Source organism: Poecilia latipinna, unplaced genomic scaffold (assembly GCF_001443285.1).
Source record: "Poecilia latipinna isolate Pla-1442-1.1 unplaced genomic scaffold, P_latipinna-1.0 Scaffold1135, whole genome shotgun sequence".
Classification (NCBI taxonomy): Eukaryota; Metazoa; Chordata; class Actinopteri; order Cyprinodontiformes; family Poeciliidae; genus Poecilia; species Poecilia latipinna.
Window position 1 is genome coordinate 47,559 of NW_015113751.1, and position 21,313 is coordinate 68,871.

Below are 21,313 nucleotides of genomic sequence, written 5' to 3' on the forward strand. Positions count from 1 at the left end.
GTGGGTCTTCACAACAAAATGATGTTGGTTCGGTTCAACTGAATGAGTCATTAAACATGCATCAGTTGTCACCATTAACAGTTGTATGAAAGGTGAACTATGTGAACCCCATTCTTCTTCTGCCACCATCCAAAGAGATGCCAGACCTGGAAATTATGCACAATTTTAACTTGGCATGAATGGGACAGTATTTTATTTACTTTTTTTGTAAATGAAAGAAAATTTGATTTGTAAACACTGTAACCATAAGATTTGACCAGTTTATGTACTGCAGCTTTAATCTGAATATCATTCTATGGTTGCCTATTACCAAACAAATTTTTTAGCACCATCTCACAACTGCAAATATCGAACAAATATTTTAAATATTCAAAGGAATATTTGTTCAAGGTATAAATTTTGATACAGACACGACAAATCACAGTCGAGATTTTTCAAAGAATAGTAAAGTTGTCTTTTACTTTACCACCAAATTGCAGACACCAACTTTATGATGTGCTGCCATAAGCTTTTTTATATAATGTGTTGAATACCTGAGAGCACCATCTTTTAAAGTGAACATGTTGGGGTGTATCCCTGCACAGTCAGCCATTTCAAAAGAGGTAACGTACCTTCAATGGTGTAAGTCAGCCATATCAAAAACACCTACTGGATTGATTATAAACATTGGCCTACATCGAATAAAATCACCTATTTCATTTCTATTTCTTATATTTCCCAACAACTGAAGTATCTGGGTTTTTTTGGGTTTTTTTGTAGATACACAATAATTCAGATAAATGTTTTAGATACCCTTGAAAAATCCTCACCATTAACTCAACGTATCTGATTTTACAGATGTCTGGGGCAAAGATGTTACAGTTCCTCCAGATCATTTCCCGTAGGAAACCTTTGGAGCCTGAAGGAGAAGCGTCCAACTTTCGGCGCTGCCTGACCACCCTCGACCTGGTGGCTCTGGGGGTCGGCAGCACCCTGGGGGCTGGTGTTTATGTGCTCTCAGGAGAAGTGGCCAGGACCTCAGCTGGTCCCAGCATAATTATTTCCTTCCTGATTGCAGCGCTAGCCTCCGTCTTTGCAGGATTGTGTTATGCTGAATTTGGATCTCGGGTTCCTAAAACAGGTTCAGCCTATCTCTACTGCTATGTGACCGTGGGGGAGATATGGGCTTTTATTACTGGCTGGAACCTACTCCTTTCTTATATCATTGGTATGCAACACAAGTGTGAGATAATAATAAAAACATCTATTTTTGGTTAGTTTTTTTTTTTCTTGTAAAACTGTCTTAGGTGCAATATATGAAGATAAATTAAATAATTTCTGTCAGCGGTTTGAACAGTATTCATAGTTATTAACATTTTCACACACTTGGAATTCCAAATCTGTAACTTGAACTAGATAACCTCAAAGTAGCGCACAACATTTTCATAACAAAACATCTGGAAATAGAATGTGCATTTATATTCAGAATCCAGAGTTCAATGATTGCTTCTCCTTGCACAGCCTACACACAGGCCCACTCATTTCTTAAATTATAAGATTTTCTAAAGCAATTGGATGCAATGGATCAAATTAAGGGGGTGAGAATGCAAACGCATGTTACACTTTTCCATGAATTGTTTTCTGTTTACGTCCCAGTTTGTGACTTATCCGAGTTGGAAATCCAAAAAAAAAAAAAAAAGAAACACGGAAATTTGTGCTTGTAAAAAGGGAAAAGTAAAGGAGTACAAATGTTTTTTCCAAGGCATTATATATTGTTTGGAGTTTGCTCCATAGGTAAAATTTTATTGCACTTTTTAAACATTTTTTTTTCTTGGGTCTTTGCTAAAGGAACATCAAGTGTTTCAAAAGCATGGAGCGGGACCTTTGATGATCTCTGTGGAAACGTTTTGGCCAACTCTCTGGGCAAAGTGGCCATGATAGGTTTACCTGGACTTGCTCCATACCCAGATTTCTTTGCAGCTGGCCTCATAATGCTCTTATCAGGCAAATTTCATGATTTACCACACATTGACATATTCAACAAAAAGCATCCAGTGCGTATGTGTTCAAAGTGATTATTTCTTACTTTTTTCTTTTGATAGGGATTCTTGCATTTGGAGTAAAAGAGTCGGCTACAGTAAATAAGTTATTTACAGCCATAAACATTGTGGTGTTGCTGTTTGTAATCCTTTCTGGTTTCATCAAAGGGGACATCAATAACTGGTACATTAATGAAGACACAATCCAAAGACCATTAAAGTATGGGCATCTTTTGGTTTAAAGTTATATTTCAGTTGCTTCTGTGTGGTTCAAACATCCTGAATGATGACATGTCCTTTATTTAAAGAAATTATGCATTCCATAATAAAACCTTCCAAGGTGGAACTGGAGGATTTTTTCCCTTTGGCTTTGAGGGAACATTAGCTGGAGCAGCCACTTGCTTTTATGCTTTCGTTGGATTTGACTGCATTGCAACAACAGGTAACTAAAAGGTTATTTGTTCCAGAGTTGCAAACCTAAATTATTCAAAGCAACATGTTTTTATATCTGTGAGACTTTCTGAAGAAAGAATATTTACTTTGGTTGTGTCCTCAGGAGAGGAAGTTCAGAATCCTCAGAAGGCAATCCCAATCGGCATAGTGGCATCCCTCCTCATCTGCTTCCTGGCTTACTTTGGTGTGTCCGCTGCCTTGACTTTGATGATGCCCTACTATATGCTCAGCATTAGCAGCCCACTGCCTGTGGCTTTCACATATGTTGGTTGGGACCCGGCAAAGTATGCAGTGGCCATTGGATCCCTCTGCGCACTTTCAACAAGGTACAAATCACAAGATTTAAGTTAGAAACTCACTAATATTTTGTATTTTAGAAGAGCATGATTAATTCCATCCAGATTTTCAGAACATCTCACTGTTCTTGTTGTCTTGTGTAGACAAAATTGTTATGGATATGACCACTGCAAGAATACTGCTGGATATTTAAGCAAAGGTGAATAATGTTTACTGGGATAAATTCTGAGTGTTTTTCATCTAGCCTGCTGGGATCAATGTTCCCGATGCCCCGTATTCTCTTTGCCATGGCCAGAGATGGACTTCTCTTCACACCGCTCTGTAAAATGAGCTCCAGACAAAGTCCTGTCATTGCAACGCTGGTTTCTGGGGTTGTTGCAGGTAAATTCATCAATATTTTAAGGCATTTTTGAAAATTATTTTTTCTCATTATTTTTCTCTAAGCTGATTTTGTCATTTTTTTAAATTTTTTTTACTAAAATGAAAATTGATTCAAAAATAGTCAAAGCATTTTTGGACTGCGTGGCTCAAATATTGAAATATATGGTTTGTAATTCAAGTGTGATTTGATTAAACTGATGTTAAATCTAGTAAACATAATCATATCTTTGCAGCTGTCATGGTGTTATTGTTTGACTTGAGGGCGCTGGTTGACATGATGTCAATTGGATCACTCTTTGCCTACACACTTGTTGCCATTTGTGTTCTTGTACTAAGGTAAAAATCAGTGTCCATTTTATTATTTTTGTTTATTTTGTAGATTTGAAGTTGCAATGCTTTTTGAGATTGTGTGTGATTTACTGCTCCTTTAGATGTCATAGATTTTATTGTAAACCAAAACACTTCACTCTAAAATGACTTATGCCCCAGGCAGATTTAGGCTTAGATATTTGTTTTCAACCTGAAAGTTTGTTACTGGTATAAAATGATACTATAAAATGTTCTGTTTACAAAATATCTATTCATCAAAACTTTGGTCTCACCAAGGGCTCCTTACAGCGAATGTCTCTGTGAAAGTGAAAGCAGTGCTCAGATATCAATGTTGGTATTGCGGTTAGCTGAAGAACTTGCCCTTTCAATCTTAAAAATTTCAAAGTAAAGTGCTCACTTTATGAAGCAAGAGAACAAATGTTTTTTTCTCCACACCAAGTAAACTCTACTGAAATATTTTTGTGAGTTGCATCATAAAGACGTTGTATCAAAAGAAAGAGGAAACATGATGCCAAGTTACCACTACAGCAAACACTGCATTATCAGCAGGTGCAGAACAATTTATAAAAACTGATGAAATATTGGGTTGTTTTCCTACACTTTAAAGCTAATGATTTTGTACCATCAATAAGGACTCTTTATCAATAACCTTTAAAGCTTACATGAAAAATCTACATTAATGCGACATCCCTAACTTACTTGCATCCCTTTACTTGTACAGGTACCAAGCTGAACACAGTGAAGATTCACATTTCAGCAAGTCAGAACCATTCACATTAGGAGGTGTACTGGGTCCTCCCTCCCAAGGAACCCCACGGACATCAAAGAATGTGTCTATTTTAACTACTGCTACTGGTAATTCTCGTTTATGCCCTGTATACTTCATTCTTTACACAGATGCTGTTTATTGTGAAGGATTGCTTAATTTTCCATTACTGCTTCTTCCCAGTTTTAATTTGCATAATCCTGAGCGTCTTAATATCCATGGGTGTAGACTCCCTACGGACACTTCAATGGTGGAGTTTACTTGGTGTTTCTGTGTTTGTGCTGATACTCGTCATTACTGTATTACTCATCTGGAGACAGCCACAGAATACAGCCAAAGCTGCTTTCATGGTATGCTAATGTCGCATGTTTATGCAATATCTGACTTGTATTTTCAGTTACTGAAAAATCAAGTCTTGCTATTGTAGTATTCCAGTTGTTATCTAGTATTACAAACTTTGTATGAAAACCTTCTTTTCTTTTTGTCCACAGGTCCCTTTTGTGCCTTGGGTTCCCATTTTAAGCACTTTTGTCAATGTCTATCTCATGGTTCAGCTTGGATCAGACACCTGGATTCGTTATGCAGTCTGGATGACAGTAGGTATGACAAGATGACGTAACAGCTTCAGAAAAAGACACATTAAATGTGAAAATCCTCTCACAATGTCAGTTTGATCACAGATGATGTAACTTTTTTCAACAGGTTTAACCATCTACTTTTGTTATGGGGTTCAGCACAGCGTACAGAAACAAAGGATGGAGAACTCACAGGAATGAGTCACCACAATGATGAACCTAAATATTAAAGGAATTTTTATGCATTAATGTTCTAAAAGTATTTGTCTCTGGTGTTAAGCCTTTTATATTAGCTGTGCTATTTAGATTCTAGAAAAATAACTTTTACACAAACACGACATAATATTGAACCATATTTTTGTTTTGCCCAAAATTAAAAAACATCATATTCCCACAAGGTCACAGACAAAATTCTGTCACTTTTAAGATTTGTCCTAAGAAGTAGAACGTGATGCAAATAAATTTGTATCTTGATGGTGAGGCAAAGGACTGCTGTATTTTGTAGCTGAAAATTATTGTACTTAAACAATTGGATTTTGTTCATAGTCATTGTATCTGCATCCAAAATTAAAAGTGTCCTTAGAAATGTTAATTAAGTAAACATTTCCTAATAATAAAAAAATCTTTCTTTCTTTCCAAGGGCTGTGAAGAAATGTTCATAGACTTTGAACTGTTACATTTTTGTGAAATTTACAGACATTCGCTAATTCGCAACACAGTTAAGAATCTTTGTTTTTCTGTTATTTACATGAACTCCATGGAGATGAATGATGAACTCACCTTCACATTCATAAGCAAAACATAACATAAAATGGTGGAGGAAGGAACTAAAAAAAAGTCGCCTCATTTCAAGTAGGCAGAGTTTATTTGACGCACAGCTCTTGACAGTACTAACCAATGAGAAGAAAGTAAAGTCATCGGTCTCAGCCAATCAGAGAAGGGGAAGCGCATTGTTCAAAAAACCAAACGTTGTCGGGTAGAACCAGTCAGCTGGAGTGCTGAAGGGCGAAAACAGAGAACGTGGTTTGATGCAGATTGATACACCAGACTTAAAGAAAGTATTTTGCATTTTATGCAGTATTTAAAGGACATTTATTGGATTGTTTTTTTCTGGAATCTAGTCGGCCTTTTTTATTTCGACAAAGCAAACTGACCGTCGCTTTAAAGGTAAGTCATTCAATACACGTTAAAACCTCGGATAGTTAGTTCAGTATACAATTCTGATTGAATGTATTTTAGAAACTTGCTAATTAATCACAATATATAAATCGTTTAACTGATCGGTGTAGAGGGGCGACTCACCGCACGTTTTGAGGGAAAATGAGTGATGTATTTGTATTAAGTTCGATCAAATGATTTTAAACGCACGGTTCTTCACGATTCATGCGTTAGAAACCCGATGTGAGGTTAGCTCACACGCCTCAAGGCTTACAATAATGTGCAACAACCTAGCATGATAACAAGTATTCTCAGTGTAATGTTTTTAAAGTTAAATAATAAAAAAAACAACAGTAGCCCGCTATTTAAATTGTTTGTTATATAATAATGGCAGTAGTTACACAACATTATAAAAACATTCAATGAGTTTTGGTCTGAAGTAATTACCTGCAGTGTGTCCCCTTGCCGCTAGATGCCGCTACAAACCCCAACCCACAGTTATTTAATTTCGAGAAATGTTTTCAGTAAGTGAACACTAGAGATATAAGCTGTTTTATGTTATCATAAGTTTACCAGTTTATATTTAGAATATTTCAGAACACTTTTCAAGAAAAGATTAGCTTTTAGTCTATATCTTCTGTTACTTTGCATCATGAGCAACCATATAATAAAGTATTTTTACTAGCCTGATTACAGAATCAGATTTCTCTCAGGACAATACATTTTCTGAAACAGAAATGGTTAAAGTGTGAAGGACTATAATTGCACAAAGTAATATTTCAGAAGGCCTTGTATTTGGACATCCCACTTTCACTCCAAAGAAACTCATGATGATTTGCTGTTGCAGGAAAGCATGGCGCTGTCTTTGTCTTCCCCGTATGGATGTCACTCTGATGAAGAAGAGGATTTGGCTGTGTTTGAGTCCACGGCAGCAGAGCATGGAGGAATGACCAGACCACGTCTGCCTGAGATCTCTGTCATTTCCCCCGGGCTCGAAACCAGGCCGACTATTAAACAGCTGGTGAGACTCAACAAAAACATGCTGTTATTTTTTTCCTTCCCTTTTTTTTGTCACTGTTACTGATATGTTGTTAAGCTGTACCAATATATCAACAAATGTTAAAGCAAACCTATTATTTTTTTTACCTTTGTCTATTTTAACTTGATCTAATATGTCTTAATGGAAAATCCAAAGCAGCAAATTACTCAGTCTTATTTTTTCATGTAGAAAGTTGCTGCGAAACCTGGCAGCTCTGATGAGGGAACCTCTGAAAGGGTGAAAGTTTTTCTGCGCATTCGCCCGCTGACTGACTCAGAAAAAGGACAGGAGCAGGTTGGAAAGTCTTTTGTTTGTAACTATTAGCATTTGAAATGCATCTCTGTTGCTTGTGAATAACCTATAGTCACCTCTTTTCTTTTCTCTCTTCTCTTCTAGGGCTGTGTGGCAATCCAGGATGAGGAGACATTGCTGCTCAAAGCTCCATATGAGTCTCAGAACATGAGGACGGCAGAAAGAGGCATCACCCAGAGCATTCACAAGTTCAGTTTCTCAAAGGTAGGAGAGTTGTAGATTTGCTTGCTCTTCTCAAGTATAACTTTAAGAGTAAAATCAGGTTAACTCAGAAAAATAAGAAGCTGAGATTAAACAGTGTTCTTTTTGACCTAAGTAAAACACACACAAAAAAATTATATAGAAGAAAGACCTCATGATAACATATCTGTTATTTAGAAAGTAGCAGATCTAAATGTTTTTCCATCTATTTTCTTTCCTAGATATTTGGTCCAGATACGACTCAGCAACAGATCTATGAAGGCACATTGAAGAAAATGGTGAACGATGTTCTCAAAGGAGAAAACAGGCTTCTCTACACCTACGGCGTCACCAACTCTGGAAAGACTTACACCATTCAAGGTACGTTACCTCTTGTAGTTGTGTCGTGTTGGGCTTTTGGTTAAAAGGCTTAAATGTAAACTGCATATGTGAAACTTTCCCCTTTAGGCAATGGTCGAGAGGCAGGCCTGTTGCCACGGGCGTTGGTGTCTCTGTTCAGGAAGCTGCAGGGTCGTCTCTATGGTGCGATGGACCTGAAGCCCATCATGTATCAGGATGTCAGGCAGCTGGACAACAGTGAGATGAAGACGGAAGAAATCCGAAGAAACTCCCTCCTCAAAGAGGTAAAAGCCGCCCTCCCAGCGCAGTAATAAAGTTTCTGTCAAAAATGAAAGATTTGCACTCCTGGAAAAAGTGAAGCTTAAAGAAATGTGTCTTTTACTGCATGGTTGTAGAAACTGTGGTGTTTTGTGTGTCAATTTATTTTGATCTCCTTTTTTAATTTTTTTTTAAATAAGAAAAACATGGGTTTTTGTCCTGCCTCTTTTGTCGCAGTTCCAATTGTTTAAAAATATTTTTAATTACTGTAGATATAAGCAGATTAAGGAGAGTAGCTACTTTCTTCTTGAGGGCCTACCTTGACTTATAAAAATAAACACATTTGCCTTACCTGAATGACATGGTAGGTCTTTTCCATTTTGAATAGAAACAATGTCATAGGTCACTATTTAGCACTTCCTTGGAACTATAAAAATGTAAAAATATGAATTATAAATAACAAGATGCTAGTAGTTTTATTTTGCATTGGTGATATTGTGTCTCCCACTGATCGATTGTATTCAAATTAAAGGCTAAAGTTTCACTATTCCACTCCATTCAAAGGGAATTATCTGTCTTTTTTTTTTTTTTTTTTTTTTACAGACCAACATAAATAGTTTGCACTGATTCTGTGTCATAGTTTAGACTCACAACTCTGTTATTCTTTTAGTGGTTTGAAATCACTTCCAGTCTCTGATCTGCAGCTGTTTAAATTATATAGTATGAAAACGGTTTTGCAGATTTTAACTTGTAAACCATACTGATGTGTTGCAGGATGAAAACCAAACTTCTCGTCGAGCTGGTACCACCACGGCCTGGGACAGTGGCATTGGAGGGCTTTCTTCCACCACACACACTGCCACTCAGCTTGAAGGTTGGACATAAAACGATACCTTATAGCTGTTTTCTTTCATGAGATTCCTGGAGATTTTTTTTCCATCAGTTGTGATGCAAAAAAGTAGAAGGAAGAAATAATAAAACTGTAAACTATTATCTTAACGTACCTGCAGAATCGGCTGTTTTTGATGGACTGAAAAAGGATAACTGATCAATTCCTCCCCCTCCGTTTACAGACACGGACAGCGTGTGCCTGGACCCGGACAGTCTGTCACTCAGTGCAGGCTGTGACCTGGAGGAGGGGGTGCAGTTTTCCATCTGGGTCTCCTTCTATGAGATCTACAATGAGTTCCTGTACGACCTGCTGGACGCGTCGCCCTCCCAGCAGCCCCGAAAGAGAGTTACTCTGCGGCTCAGTGATGACAAGCAGGGCAACCCTTACGTCAAAGGTCATTCTTGTTTATTCACAGTAATATCTTTGAAGTATTTTTTTTTTGTTTGTTTGTTTTATAAAGTAATAACTGTCTGTTTTCCTTTTTGTCGTATCAGATCTCACTTGGATTCAGATTCGCAGCGCTGAGGAGGCCTGGAGGATCCTGAAGGCGGGGCGGCGTAACCAAAGCTTCGCCAGCACTCACCTAAACCAAAACTCCAGCAGAAGGTTGGAGCCTGTTACACTTTTCTTTCTTGAAGCTTTCTCTTGACATGTTTCCAAAATGAATTTATTCGAATTGCATTTGATGGTTTTTTTTTCCCCCCTGTGTATCATTAGCCACAGCATCTTCTCCATCCGCGTCCTTCATGTTCACCCAGAAGCCAGTTCAGGCCAGGCGATGCACATCAGCGAGTACGTTTTAATTGATTTTATTTATTTATTTAGTTTTTTTTAGTTTTTGAGGTAGTAAAACTAAGCGTTGCCTCATTCGCAGGCTGACTGTGTGCGATCTGGCCGGGTCGGAGCGCTGCAAAGAGCAGCGTAACGGTGAGAGGATGAAGGAGGCCAACAACATCAACACCTCCCTCCTGACGCTGGGACGCTGCATCGCCGCTTTGAGGCACAACCAAAACAACAAGTACGACGCTCGTGACGGAGGCAAAATACGAGCGGCAGAGTGAAAGCGTGTTTTTGACTTCAGTGTGAATCTAAAAATGCGTTGCCAGGTCCAGGCCCCCTCAGGTGGTTCCTTTCAGGGACAGCAAACTGACCCGCGTCCTGCAGGGCTTCTTCTGCGGCAGAGGAACCTCCTGCATGGTGGTCAACATCAATCCATGCGCCTCCATCTATGACGAGACCCTTCAGGCACTCAAGTTCTCTGCTATAGCTACACAGGTGATTAAAAAAAAAAATCTCTTACTATATAATTTCTGAGACACATGTTTGGCTCTACTTTCAAGAAGAATGTGAAAGGAAGATGAGTAGATTTTTGGCTTCATTGGCACTTTCTGGTGATGCAAGCTGGAAACTACCAAATTGGATCTTTTTCTGATCAGTGAATGCTCCACGCTAAACTCTACCTGATCTCACTGATAACACTTTGTTGTGGAAGCTACCGAGTGAAGACTCAAAGTTGCGTTGCTTTGCAGTTTGTGAGTTTGAAAATGAACTCGGAGGGAAGGCAGAGATTCAAGAAGCTCTTTAAAAGCTACATTTCTATAAAGTGTTGATCTCTCTGCGCTTTATTCAAGCTGCACCAGGCTGGAAAAAAAATATATATTTTTTTTCAAAGATGTTCTGTTTATCTGAAATGAATTGGCTAAAATCTGTGTAATTCCAGCTTGTCCACGGCCCGTCCACTAAGACCAGAGTGGCCTACATCCTCTCTCTGCTCCGAGACCCTGCAGCACATGGCAGTGAAAGCACTGTGATAGAGGAGGAAGAGGATGAAAGTGATGTAGAGGATGGAGATATCACCTTGTTGAATACGGAGGTACTGTTTTTTATCGCGTTTATTCTTTTGGATGGGATAACGATTCCATGTTTAGCAAAGCTAACCCATCTGCAAGTGAATTAGGGTTAATATATTGCCAAAAAAGCTTTAAATAGAGAACTGGTTGCTCTATTCATTAACAGCTAAAGAATAGAGCACAATGTAATAAACTTCATTAAATGATTATTCATTATCCTGATTATTAATTGATTGTGTGGAGACTGGTAAATGAATAACTGGTTAAGCTGCTCAGGAACCCCCACTTCAAGGAAAGTCTATAAAACATCTATAGATCTTTTAAAGATCTATAGATGTTTATAGAATTTCAGATTTTAATTTTCATTTTGTCACAATTGTTTTCCAAATGGTGACAAGTACTTTTAAGCTTGGCGATGAGAAGTTTTTTTTTTTAATGATTAATTGTATTTTTAATAAATTTTTATTATTATTTTAATTACCTGCTTTGTTTTTAAGTTGGTGATAGATTTAAGAGTGTGTGATTGCAGCAGCTTTGGAAATCCATAAACCAGTTGTTCTAATTTTAGTGCAATTTGAAAGTAAAATCTCTAAAATATCTACACACATTTAAAATCTGGACCATTTTCACTAATCTACCATCCAACTGTGTGTGTTTTACAGTCACTGCTGCAGGCCATCGACGTCCTGAAGAGAGAAGTGCGGCGCCAGCGCGAAGAGAAAGACGTCCTGGAGGCTAATGTGAGAGAGCAGGTCGTCTCTGAAATGATGGAAGTCATCACAGGAATGCAAGAGGGATTCACGTATGTAGGCTTCATCTGCTACACAGTTTAGTTTGAGTTGTGATACTTTACAGCAGGAGTGTCAGTCTACACCGTGGACTAAAATTAAAGATTTGGTCAAACTTCCACGGCAAACTGATTTTAAAAAACATTTTTTTAATGTTGTATTGTTTGTTTTATACCTGTGTTGGTTGAAATGAAATGAAATGAAATGAAATTTTATTCGAACATGATACAAATATAAAAATAAAACGGTGCACAGTAACAAGAAGTGCATAAAAAAGAAGAGAAAATACAGATTTTTTGTTTCAGTTAACATATCATGCTCAAAATGGGGTAGGTTCTGCACACAAGTCCGACAGAACTCCCCTTTATAACATTATGAACAGGCTTCCTGTTTTTCACCTTTTTGTTTGGCTAGATGTGACTGGTAGCATGAGGTCGCTAATGAATGTCAACAGGAGAGGGGGATGGTGGGTTCTGACTGACATGACGATGCAACAGCAGATTATCATGGAATTTATTATATTGTGCAGTGTGTGTGTGTGTGTGTGTGTGTGTGTGTGTGTGCTTTGTCTGTCAGTAGGCCAGCTCTAATAGGCATTGATCTTTTGGGCCAAATATAATTACACTGTTGGCCAAATTTGGCCACTAGGCCTGAGTTTGACACATGTGCGCTACAGACCCTTGAAAAATAAGCAATTATATTCAAGTACCAACACAGTCTTGTAATGTTGGATTTTTACAATAATTTTTACTACATGGAATATAAAAGACTCCTCTGTCTTTTAGTATACAGATGAAAATTATGAAAACAGGCTTTTTCCAGCAGTTTTTTGTGCAAGTGACATGCTTTATTTTCAATTTTCCGTATCTGAACTTACATTTTTTGTTTGAATCATTGATGGGTTTTGGGTTTTTGAGTTATCGATAGAACCCAAGTAAAATTTGAATATTCAAAATAATCTACACAACTTTTGGGCCTCTAGATCCTCTTAGATTAGGGTTTTAAACTGGCCATTGGCTCTCAGGCTTGGGTATGACTTTTTTTTGTTGTTAAAATTGTAAAAATGTAACAAAATGAAGGCACCTGACAACTATTTAATGTAGGATAAATGACTCCAGATCTCACAAGTTAAATGTGGAATGTTGTAGCTAAACTTACTAGTTTGTCAGATGCAGTGAGCTGAGGTTTGCTGATTGTTACTTTTAGCCGTTAAGTGTTTTGTCACAAGAATCGACTTGGCTTACATGACACAGTAACATTAAGATAAAGAGAGAAATGCTGAACTGGAGTGTGATGGGCGTGGACGATGAGTTGTTGCGTCTTCCTGTCAAACAGTGAGACGCTGGAGGCTGAGAGGGCTCTGATCGAAGAGAGGTACGAGGACAAAATATGTAACCTGCAGAAACATCTGAAGAAATTCTACAGCCAGGAGCTGAAGGTAAGATTTGTCTTGCTGTGCGTTCAGAGACTGTAAAATGTTGTCCTTGAGCATTTTCACATCGTTTCACCAAAAACAAACAAGCCTTTTTGGAACACGTATTCTAATTTATTGAATATGATTGGATCTTTTTTACTTTCCTAAATATTAAAGCTCACAGTGCAGGGTGTTGGGGTAAAAATGTAGGTCTCAGGAAAACATCATTGCTATTACCAACAATGTTGTAACCAGGTAACTTCTGAAGGTTAAGCGTGTATGCTTGCTTTGTTTCACAGGAGCGTGATCAGGAGATTGAAGCTTTGGCTGCTGCCCTTGACAAAAAGCAGAAGGAAGACGGCGTCTCCATGACAGCACCACCCGTAGAGCCAGAGGGGCCTCGGCGCTCTCACCGCCTCTCGTCTCAGACCGAGCTGAACCAGCTGCGTGCCGAACTGGATCAGTGTCGCGCCGAGCTTCTCACCAAGACCCAGGGTACAGACCGACTGCAGCAACACTTCAGTCAGGTGTTCACGGGAGGTTGTCATTAGCAGCCATTGAGTGCGTTGCTCTGTTTGCCTGTGCAGACTTGGTGAAGCTGAGGATGAAGCTGGATGTGCCGGGTTCGGCCGGCGCCCTCACCACCGCAGCGGATCGCAAGCTGCAGGAGGGTCAGCGGGTCAGTTCCAGCTCCATCACCTCAAAGCTGCTAGTAAAACTCTTCCCTCTAGCAAAGACTAAAAATATTCTTTTTCTTCTTCCTCAACAGAACCTGCGCCAGCTCCGATTGGACCTGCAGAAGCTGGGAGTGGATCTGCAGTCTGGTGAAAGAGCTTGTTGCCGCAACACAGGAGGGGAGAGGCTGCGGCACACACTCGCAGCTGCAGACGATACTGTAGCCAAACAGGTAAAACAAGTCGATCCTGCTAAGTTTTTAAAGGTATAACTAAATAATTAAGAGTGTTAATTAAAGATAGCATTTATTTCTATAATTCCATTCAAAAAGTGAAATTTGTACATTATTTACTATTTACATGTATTGCACACAAAGTTATTCATTTTAAGAATTTATTTCTGTCTTCGTGAATTATGGCTTGCAGCTAATGAAAAGACAAAAATAGTTTCCTGAAAGTAGAATCTTAAACACATTTTTATCACAGATGTGTCGGCCTATTAAAGTATTACCATGTGCAGTATGTTGATCAAAGCTCCATTTGCATGAACTACTCCAGTAAGGAGACATGGGAAAGAAGTGATCAGGTGTCAACAATGCCCAGATTGCGTTAAAAGAAACCTTCAGCTCATCTGCGTGATGCGACCTGATGTTTTCTCTTCTTTTCCTCTTAGTTATACTCCATAGATCCTCTATGGTTCAGTTTCCTGGCCAGTCAACTGCACCATAGCAATGCCGTGATAAAAAGGGTATTGGTACTTTTTGGCAGTACCAATATCCGTATTGGTACTTTTTTTCTCTCCATTTTATACCAAAAGCTTAAATCCACTCAACTTTCCATTAAATGCTGACTTGCAGCAATTCCTAGATATTTTGGTTTGTAGCATTTACAGTTTTTCCCTCCTTGTGAAGGCTGAGGACTGTCAACTGTAAGTCTAGTTGTATTTCCCATAATCTGAGTCCTTAACAAGCGGCATACGTTTGAAAAAATATTTTTTCAATGGCCAGATGTAGTACTCAAAGGGAAGCCAGAATTATCCAATCACTTTAAATGTGAATAGTTTAATCTTCAAATTTAATTTCTAAAATGAATTTTTGATGTTGTGATTTATTGATGTCCACCTGTAGAATAAGTAATAAATGCTGAGTTTTGTTTTTTTCCATTTCTCATTTTGAAATGCTTTTCTTCTCTCCCTTTGCTTCCTAACATTCCTGTTGCACAGCCAGCTTTAAAACTGAATTTGGGTTTCTAACACCTTCACCAGGTGATAACTGGGCTGGAGCACGTTGCATTTTAGCTCTTCCCACCTCTCCCTTCTCCCTCTGTGTTCCTGTCTAACCCTCTCCACTGACTTCTTCTCAGAACCAGATCCTGATGGAGCTTCAGAATGACCTCACTCTGGTCAAAGCGGACTTGCGGCGGAAGGCGGAGACCCTGGCGGGCCGCGCAAACCCGCCCACTACAACTTTCGCCGCGCCCACTACTCCAGGCTCCTGCAAAAAGAGGGGCTGCATGGCGACCACGCCGAGCGAATGCGAAAACCGGCCGCCCCAGAAACGGTCCTTTTTCCAGTCTGTGTTTCCAACTCGCACACCTTCGCGTAAATACAACGCCCACGCGGCCGCAGAATCCAGCTTGACTCCATCTTCGCGAATCTTGCGCTCCCGTCAGCCGTCTCCACCCCCAAACCCCCTCCTCACCCCACGAAGCCTCAGAGGAAAATACTGAGCTATTTTTTTTTTTTAAAAGGTTCGATTAAGCTTTCTGATTCAATGCTAAATGCATCAGCTGGTTACCTTTATATTTTTATACTTTTTTTAATATATATTTACTTTTTTGCAGTCATCCAAAATATGATCATCAGTTAATGCCAGTAAAATGATCAGTGCTTTAAGATTTTTCTCTGGGGTTGACGGACTATAAGGTCAGAGTTGTGCATGTCTGCAAATTGGCTTCATGTGCCTTGGCGACAAATATTTCCCTAACACCACAATAAATGTCTAAACTGTGTGTGATTATAATGGACAAAGCTCATGCACAGCAAACTAAACTAAATGTTCACCTGCTGCTTCTATGTTTTCCAGTTTCTGTTCTAAAATAATTGTAAGTTTTCTTGTCTTGTCTGGGCTGCATGTCAAATGTTCTGTTTTACTTTTTATGTTCGGTTTCAGGTCGTGACTTTAGCTTTTAGGGATTCTTGTTTTAAAAATAAAACGGTATATTCTGTAACATTTGAAATATGCTGGGGTTTTTTTTTTTTTTCAAATCTAAGGTTTTGAATGGAAATATTGCCTTTTAAAAGGCACAAGAATCAAGCTGATCTTGTTTAAAGCGGCTTGAAGTTTTCACTGTATGTAAATGCAAAAGACAAAAAGGGAGAATGCTCATTTCTCTATTTTTAAATATGCATTACTAAAGTTATGTGTAAATAAAATGTTTTTGTGCTCAACATATTTTGCTACATAATCATTGTCAGTCTTATGCATATGACAATGTACTTTATTAGAAATTAACTGGAAGGTTTTTTAAAAAAAAAAAATTCCAATTCCAACTTTAGAAAAACAAAGTAACATTTCTATAAGTACATAGACAAATATTTACAATTAAAACTTTATTTTGAGCAAATTTCATACTGAGTTGAAGGAGTATCATGGTGTGAAGGAGATGAGGTTCAGAGGAGACACCCTCCTGACCGGTGTGTTGTTGTTTGAGAGCGGAGTGAACAGATCAGCTGACGGCGTTTCCACCTGATCTCTGACCTGCGAGATCTGCCTCAGCAGAGCCTTCCCCTCTTCTCGTGCCTACACAGCGATCAGTCAATGTAACCAACTGCTGACTTTGACAGAATAATCATGGACTCCATGTTTAAGACTTACATCGTTGTAGTCACAGCAGCGCTGCGCACAGAGCGAAGCCTCGTCGTAGTGTTTGTTCTTGAAATAGTACTGACCCAGGTAGCGCAGAGCTGTGCTCACCTCTGCATGCTCCAGTTGTTCCTGAAAGAACCATTAAAAAGACTCATTCAGTTCATCTCACCTACTTTAGAAATACTATTCCACCTGTTGTCAAATTCAAAACATACAAATTAACCTGCTGCTACAGCTAAGTGAAATCCTTTTGAGAGCAAAGAAGTTTCCTATTCAAAGTTACAACACACGTTCCACCAAATGCTTACCCCGCAAGAGAAAATGTCTTGAATGTAAAGCATGTAACACTGAGCAGCATCGTCGGACTCATTCAGCTGTTCGTGGAGCCTGTGGCGGGACGAGATTACACTTTAGTGGAGAAAGAAGCTGAAAAATTAGCTACAAATGATCTAAAGCTGAGGTTATTGCACCATTTTCTACCCAACATAAATAAAAAAGGAATTTATTTAAGGGGAGATATCAATGGAGGCACCAATATGAAAACTATTTAAATTTCCAAACTAGGCAGGAACTACTACTACTACACTAAATTGCTAAATACCACTTTTTAACAATCAAATTGAGATCAGCTTACTTTGCCAGTTTAAGAAGAGCCATTTTTTCTACATCGCCAACAGAATAAGCCCTCCAGTAGCACTGCAAAAGAAGAATATATATCTCAAACAAAAATCTTTTTTAAAAACAGTTGAATATTTACAAAATAAACCCAAGGTGCCGATAGCTGCAAGATGTTTACCTTCTTGGCTTCAACTTGCTGTGAGAGTTTTTCATAGCTTTCCCCCAATGCAACCAACATTCGAGAGTCATTGGGTCTGGAGGCAAAAATGATCAAATCAGCGATGCACAGTTCAAAGTGTTTAGACTGAATATAAACATTAAAAACATAAAATGAATCCAAACCTGAGCTGGTGAGCCTTTCGGTAGTAATACAAACAGTAAAAAGGCATCTTAAGGATTTCATATGTCTGACCTAATCCATACCAGGCACGATAATCCCGCTTGTTCACTTCAATTGCATGCCTGGGGGGGGAAAAAAACAAGCAAGGGTAACATTTCTTTAAAACATGAGATCTTCAGGTTTTAAAGTGAATCAACCGGTTCAACACTGAGCTAATCAGTGAAACATGTTATCCTACCTGTAGGCCTGGATGGCGGCTGAGGTGTTCTTCATTTCCATGTATTCATGGCCCATGAGAGTCCAGGCTCCAAGGCAACGAGGGTTCAGTTTCAGGGCGCGCTGGAAGTACAGAGCTGCTTTCTCATGCTGAGAGCGTAAACTGTAGTAGTTCCCTTTAAATGAAACAAAGTTCTCATCAGAAACAAAAGCATGCTACATTTTTTCAATTTTATCAGAAACAAAAAAAAAATTATACTTCATTCCGCTTTACAATTGCATAACTCCATGTTGGATTGGGGCAAATGTGAAGATATATTGACTTGTAGTTGCAAGGAGACAAAATGGGGAAATGATGTTTTGCAGGGCTCCTCTTTTCCTCGAGGAACAAACTCAGGACTGTAAATAAGTCTAAAGATTATCCTGAAAGTTTAATAATGCCTTGACGTTCCTTCGTGATTTTTCTATTCTCACTGGGATTAACTTATTGCTTACCAATAACGCAGCATGTCTCCACTCGGTATTTATCAATCTCCACCAGGTTGTGTGCTAGATAACTTAATTCAGGCTTCATACTCTGTAAAGACACAAAGCACTGACTCAATAAAGAAATAAAGGGACCTCTGGATTTTCATGAAATCCACTTCATCCCTATTGATCGTGTGCTTACATCTCAAATCTGAGACGACACATTTACAAGCTGTAAACTTACTTTGACATATAGCAAATTAGAGAAGGTGTCCATGTTGTCGATACGATACGGATCGTGCTCCCTCAGTTCATTAAACAGCGCCAAAGCTTGGTCGATATCTTTAATAAACAGAGACACATTGCCGTTAGATTCCTCCTGCTCACGCAGCATTTTCCTGACATTTAAAACTGGCCTTGAAAGACGTTTGAGAACCTCTGATGTTGTGGTAGGCAACAGCAATCTGCGAGATGATGTAGGTGCTCTTGGAGAAGCCGGCCTCAATGAGGTTTTGGTACTTCTGCAAAGCCTCTTTGATCATCTGCAGCTCAGTATACATGTGGGCCATGAAGAAGTCCTTAATCCAGCAGTCAGGCAGAGACAGGGACTTTAGCTGTACAAAGAGAGCAGAGAATATAAAATCGATATAAAAAAAAACTTCCAAGGATTCCAGCTGTAACATGACAAAACACGAGAAACTTCAAAGGGATGGTTACCATTTCGATGTTTGTGATGAGGTTACTAAGCTCCAGCCAGGCACCCCAGTGAAGAGGAAGAGCTTGAATTGCCTCCACAAACACTTCCACTGCCTCCTTTAACAGATCCAGCTTTCGTAAAACTACCCCATACCTGTTTTCACACACACACACACACACACACACACACACACACACACACACACACACACACACACACACACACACACACACATGACATCATGTTTATTTGTAGCCCACTCTTTCCTTAATCAAATATCCCATTAATGAGCATATTTACGGAGAAGAAGAACTTACAAATACAGCGTGAAGCCATCCAGCTCTCTTGCAGTGTGCTTCTTACTGAGCTCAACTCTCAGTTCTCGCAAAGCTTCGTTACGCACCTGACCCTTCTCCAAAGGACCTAAAACCACACAGAATCAGACAAAACCCTTTCCGGAAACAAGGGAAGGAAATCCTCTGTTCTCTAATTGGTGGAAATCAAAAGGATCTTACCCAAACTGTCCACAGTCTCATCATCCTTCTTTTTCTCGCCCGACTAAAAATAAACAAGCATCTATTCATAAAAATGTCTCCAAAACAGAGCGATCAAATCATCACATGAATCAGAGACAGATAAGTATTTATTGACTCTTACCAGATAGCGGGAATACATGTAGAGGAAATAAGCCTTCTGGCTGCAGCAGCCCTTTAGAAAGTAAGCAGCACGGTCATACTCTTTCAGGTCAAAGTAGGATTTGGCCAAAGTGAGGGCATCCAGGTCTTGAGCGTCTTCCTGTATGGGAGGTAGACAATGGCAAGAAAACAACATTCACTCCTCATGATTACATGACTTAATAAAAATGTATAACCCTTAAGGTGTTTTAAGTAATAAATGTGATCTGAAAAATTGGTCAGCAGGGGGCAGTATGCTTTTAAAAAGAATCATGCACACTGCCTTATTAAAGGACATTGAATCAGTAACTATTATACAAAAAAATATCACCCTGTTTAATTACTTTTTTGGTACAAACAAATCCCAGAAAGTCTAAATTAAAAATTTGATAATCTTGAATTTAAAAAATGCTTTTAAATTAAAAATATGATCAAAATTGCCTCCAGAGAATCTAAATATCTAAAAAAATAAATAAAAGAAAATTCACTTCTGCCAAAGACTGCCTGGATCAAGTATTTAGTAGACTACAATATTTCTGGTTCCATGCATTAAAATTCAGCTTCATTAGTCAGTTGGATGCATATTCACTTCCACTTTAATACCCACACTTTATATAAATCTTAGCAGGGAACTTCAGAGAAAACGAGTAAAGCTGAAACAATGGAATCATCAATAAATGATGATTATGCGTAGAGATAGGAAATGGTTTGCATACATGTACAAAATAGAAGCACATAGCCCCAAAGCTAGACAAATTTATTAATAAAATGTACCTTCATTGTAATTTTAAATACTGAACAATAAAAATTATAAAACGACTGAATAATGAACATAAGTGAGCCAATAATGACATTTCTGATAAACTGCATCATTACTGATTTTGGTTTTTCTTTGTTATTCGTGCATAAAACCCCCACTGAATCTCAGACTTTCAGAAAAGTGAACTAACCTCAGTGAATGCTGGTTCTGGGGGTAAATTATCCTTGGGAAGAGGATCCAAAGCAAACGCCAACTCAGAAGCCCTGAAATGCAAACATCGCCGGTGTTAACATTTACCCGGCTTGTTTACTTATCAACAGTAATAACGAAGCGAAACGAAAATTCAATACCGTCACTGACTGACAAACATCAAACATATTTAGTCAAATAGTGTCATTAAACCTGCTATGTTTTAGCTTAAAACATGTTCATCAACAGCGCTAATTTAGCTAACACCAGAGACATGACGTTTATTTAGGTTATTTTTCTGTGTCAAATTGCAAAAAGATACACATTAAACAGCGCATTTTTTTATCTCGCAAGTCTTACCACTTCGCGCTATGCAAAAGTCCTCTTTCTTTACACAATGATATGACAGATATTAGCTGTTTCTTAATTTGTGCCAGATCTCCGAACTCACTGCACAGAGCCGCCATTTTCATATTTCACCAAGCGAACAGGTGATTGGTTGAAGAAAGAAGCTACGAGACGCAACTTCCTCTTCCCATTCCCTTTCAGAATAAAAGTCGTGGACATTTTATATGACGTAAAATAAACTCCCTCCCTCAAAAGAATACGTATTTTTCAAAACTCTTACAAATATGGCATATTATTTCCAACCTTAAGTCATCTCTGACCAGCTTCTCTACAGCATTATCCCAGCACCACCATCTTTACTGTAAGTATATTCTAGTCACGGGCAGTACGC

At 38.7% G+C, this 21,313-nt stretch overlaps 3 protein-coding genes across 4 annotated transcripts in view; 2 read left to right on the top strand and 1 right to left on the bottom strand.

Annotated features, from left to right (window-relative positions):
* The window catches only part of LOC106959943 (cationic amino acid transporter 2), a 19,916-nt gene extending 14,789 nt beyond the window's left edge, over positions 1 to 5,127 (top strand). Inside the window, exons 2-12 of one of the 2 annotated variants that reach the window (XM_015052817.1) lie at positions 838 to 1,207; positions 1,828 to 1,983; positions 2,082 to 2,238; positions 2,327 to 2,460; positions 2,575 to 2,797; positions 3,013 to 3,149; positions 3,383 to 3,485; positions 4,201 to 4,334; positions 4,429 to 4,595; positions 4,737 to 4,845; positions 4,948 to 5,107. In XM_015052817.1, coding sequence (XP_014908303.1) covers positions 838 to 1,207; positions 1,828 to 1,983; positions 2,082 to 2,238; positions 2,327 to 2,460; positions 2,575 to 2,797; positions 3,013 to 3,149; positions 3,383 to 3,485; positions 4,201 to 4,334; positions 4,429 to 4,595; positions 4,737 to 4,845; positions 4,948 to 5,021 — 1,764 coding nt within the window. In that variant the 3' untranslated portion in view covers positions 5,022 to 5,107. Of the gene's footprint in view, positions 1 to 837; positions 1,208 to 1,827; positions 1,984 to 2,081; positions 2,239 to 2,326; positions 2,461 to 2,574; positions 2,798 to 3,012; positions 3,150 to 3,382; positions 3,486 to 4,200; positions 4,335 to 4,428; positions 4,596 to 4,736; positions 4,846 to 4,947 lie in introns of both variants that reach the window. The other variant, XM_015052818.1, reaches the window with a different exon arrangement.
* Positions 5,128 to 5,806: 679 nt separating this feature from the next.
* Positions 5,807 to 15,971, top strand: kif20a (kinesin family member 20A). Its single transcript, XM_015052816.1, has 19 exons — positions 5,807 to 5,987; positions 6,826 to 6,999; positions 7,207 to 7,311; positions 7,414 to 7,533; positions 7,752 to 7,890; positions 7,978 to 8,153; positions 8,902 to 9,001; positions 9,201 to 9,413; positions 9,514 to 9,625; positions 9,737 to 9,811; positions 9,894 to 10,037; positions 10,126 to 10,294; positions 10,740 to 10,892; positions 11,532 to 11,671; positions 12,993 to 13,095; positions 13,371 to 13,566; positions 13,659 to 13,750; positions 13,841 to 13,978; positions 15,108 to 15,971. The coding sequence occupies exons 2-19, from the start codon at positions 6,832 to 6,834 to the stop codon at positions 15,471 to 15,473; spliced, it is 2,709 nt and encodes a 902-aa protein (XP_014908302.1). The 5' UTR covers positions 5,807 to 5,987; positions 6,826 to 6,831; the 3' UTR covers positions 15,474 to 15,971.
* A 252-nt stretch (positions 15,972 to 16,223) lies between these two features.
* Positions 16,224 to 21,074, bottom strand: cdc23 (CDC23 (cell division cycle 23, yeast, homolog)). The gene is made up of 16 exons (XM_015052819.1): positions 20,935 to 21,074; positions 20,576 to 20,648; positions 19,609 to 19,746; positions 19,467 to 19,509; positions 19,269 to 19,374; positions 18,972 to 19,104; positions 18,691 to 18,868; positions 18,499 to 18,596; positions 18,282 to 18,363; positions 17,809 to 17,962; positions 17,573 to 17,692; positions 17,409 to 17,484; positions 17,247 to 17,308; positions 16,921 to 16,999; positions 16,622 to 16,741; positions 16,224 to 16,546 (listed from the first exon to the last, which is right to left on the bottom strand). Exons 1-16 carry the CDS (start codon positions 21,045 to 21,047, stop codon positions 16,394 to 16,396), a joined length of 1,728 nt encoding a protein of 575 aa, XP_014908305.1. The 5' UTR covers positions 21,048 to 21,074; the 3' UTR covers positions 16,224 to 16,393.
* Positions 21,075 to 21,313: the final 239 nt, after the last annotated feature.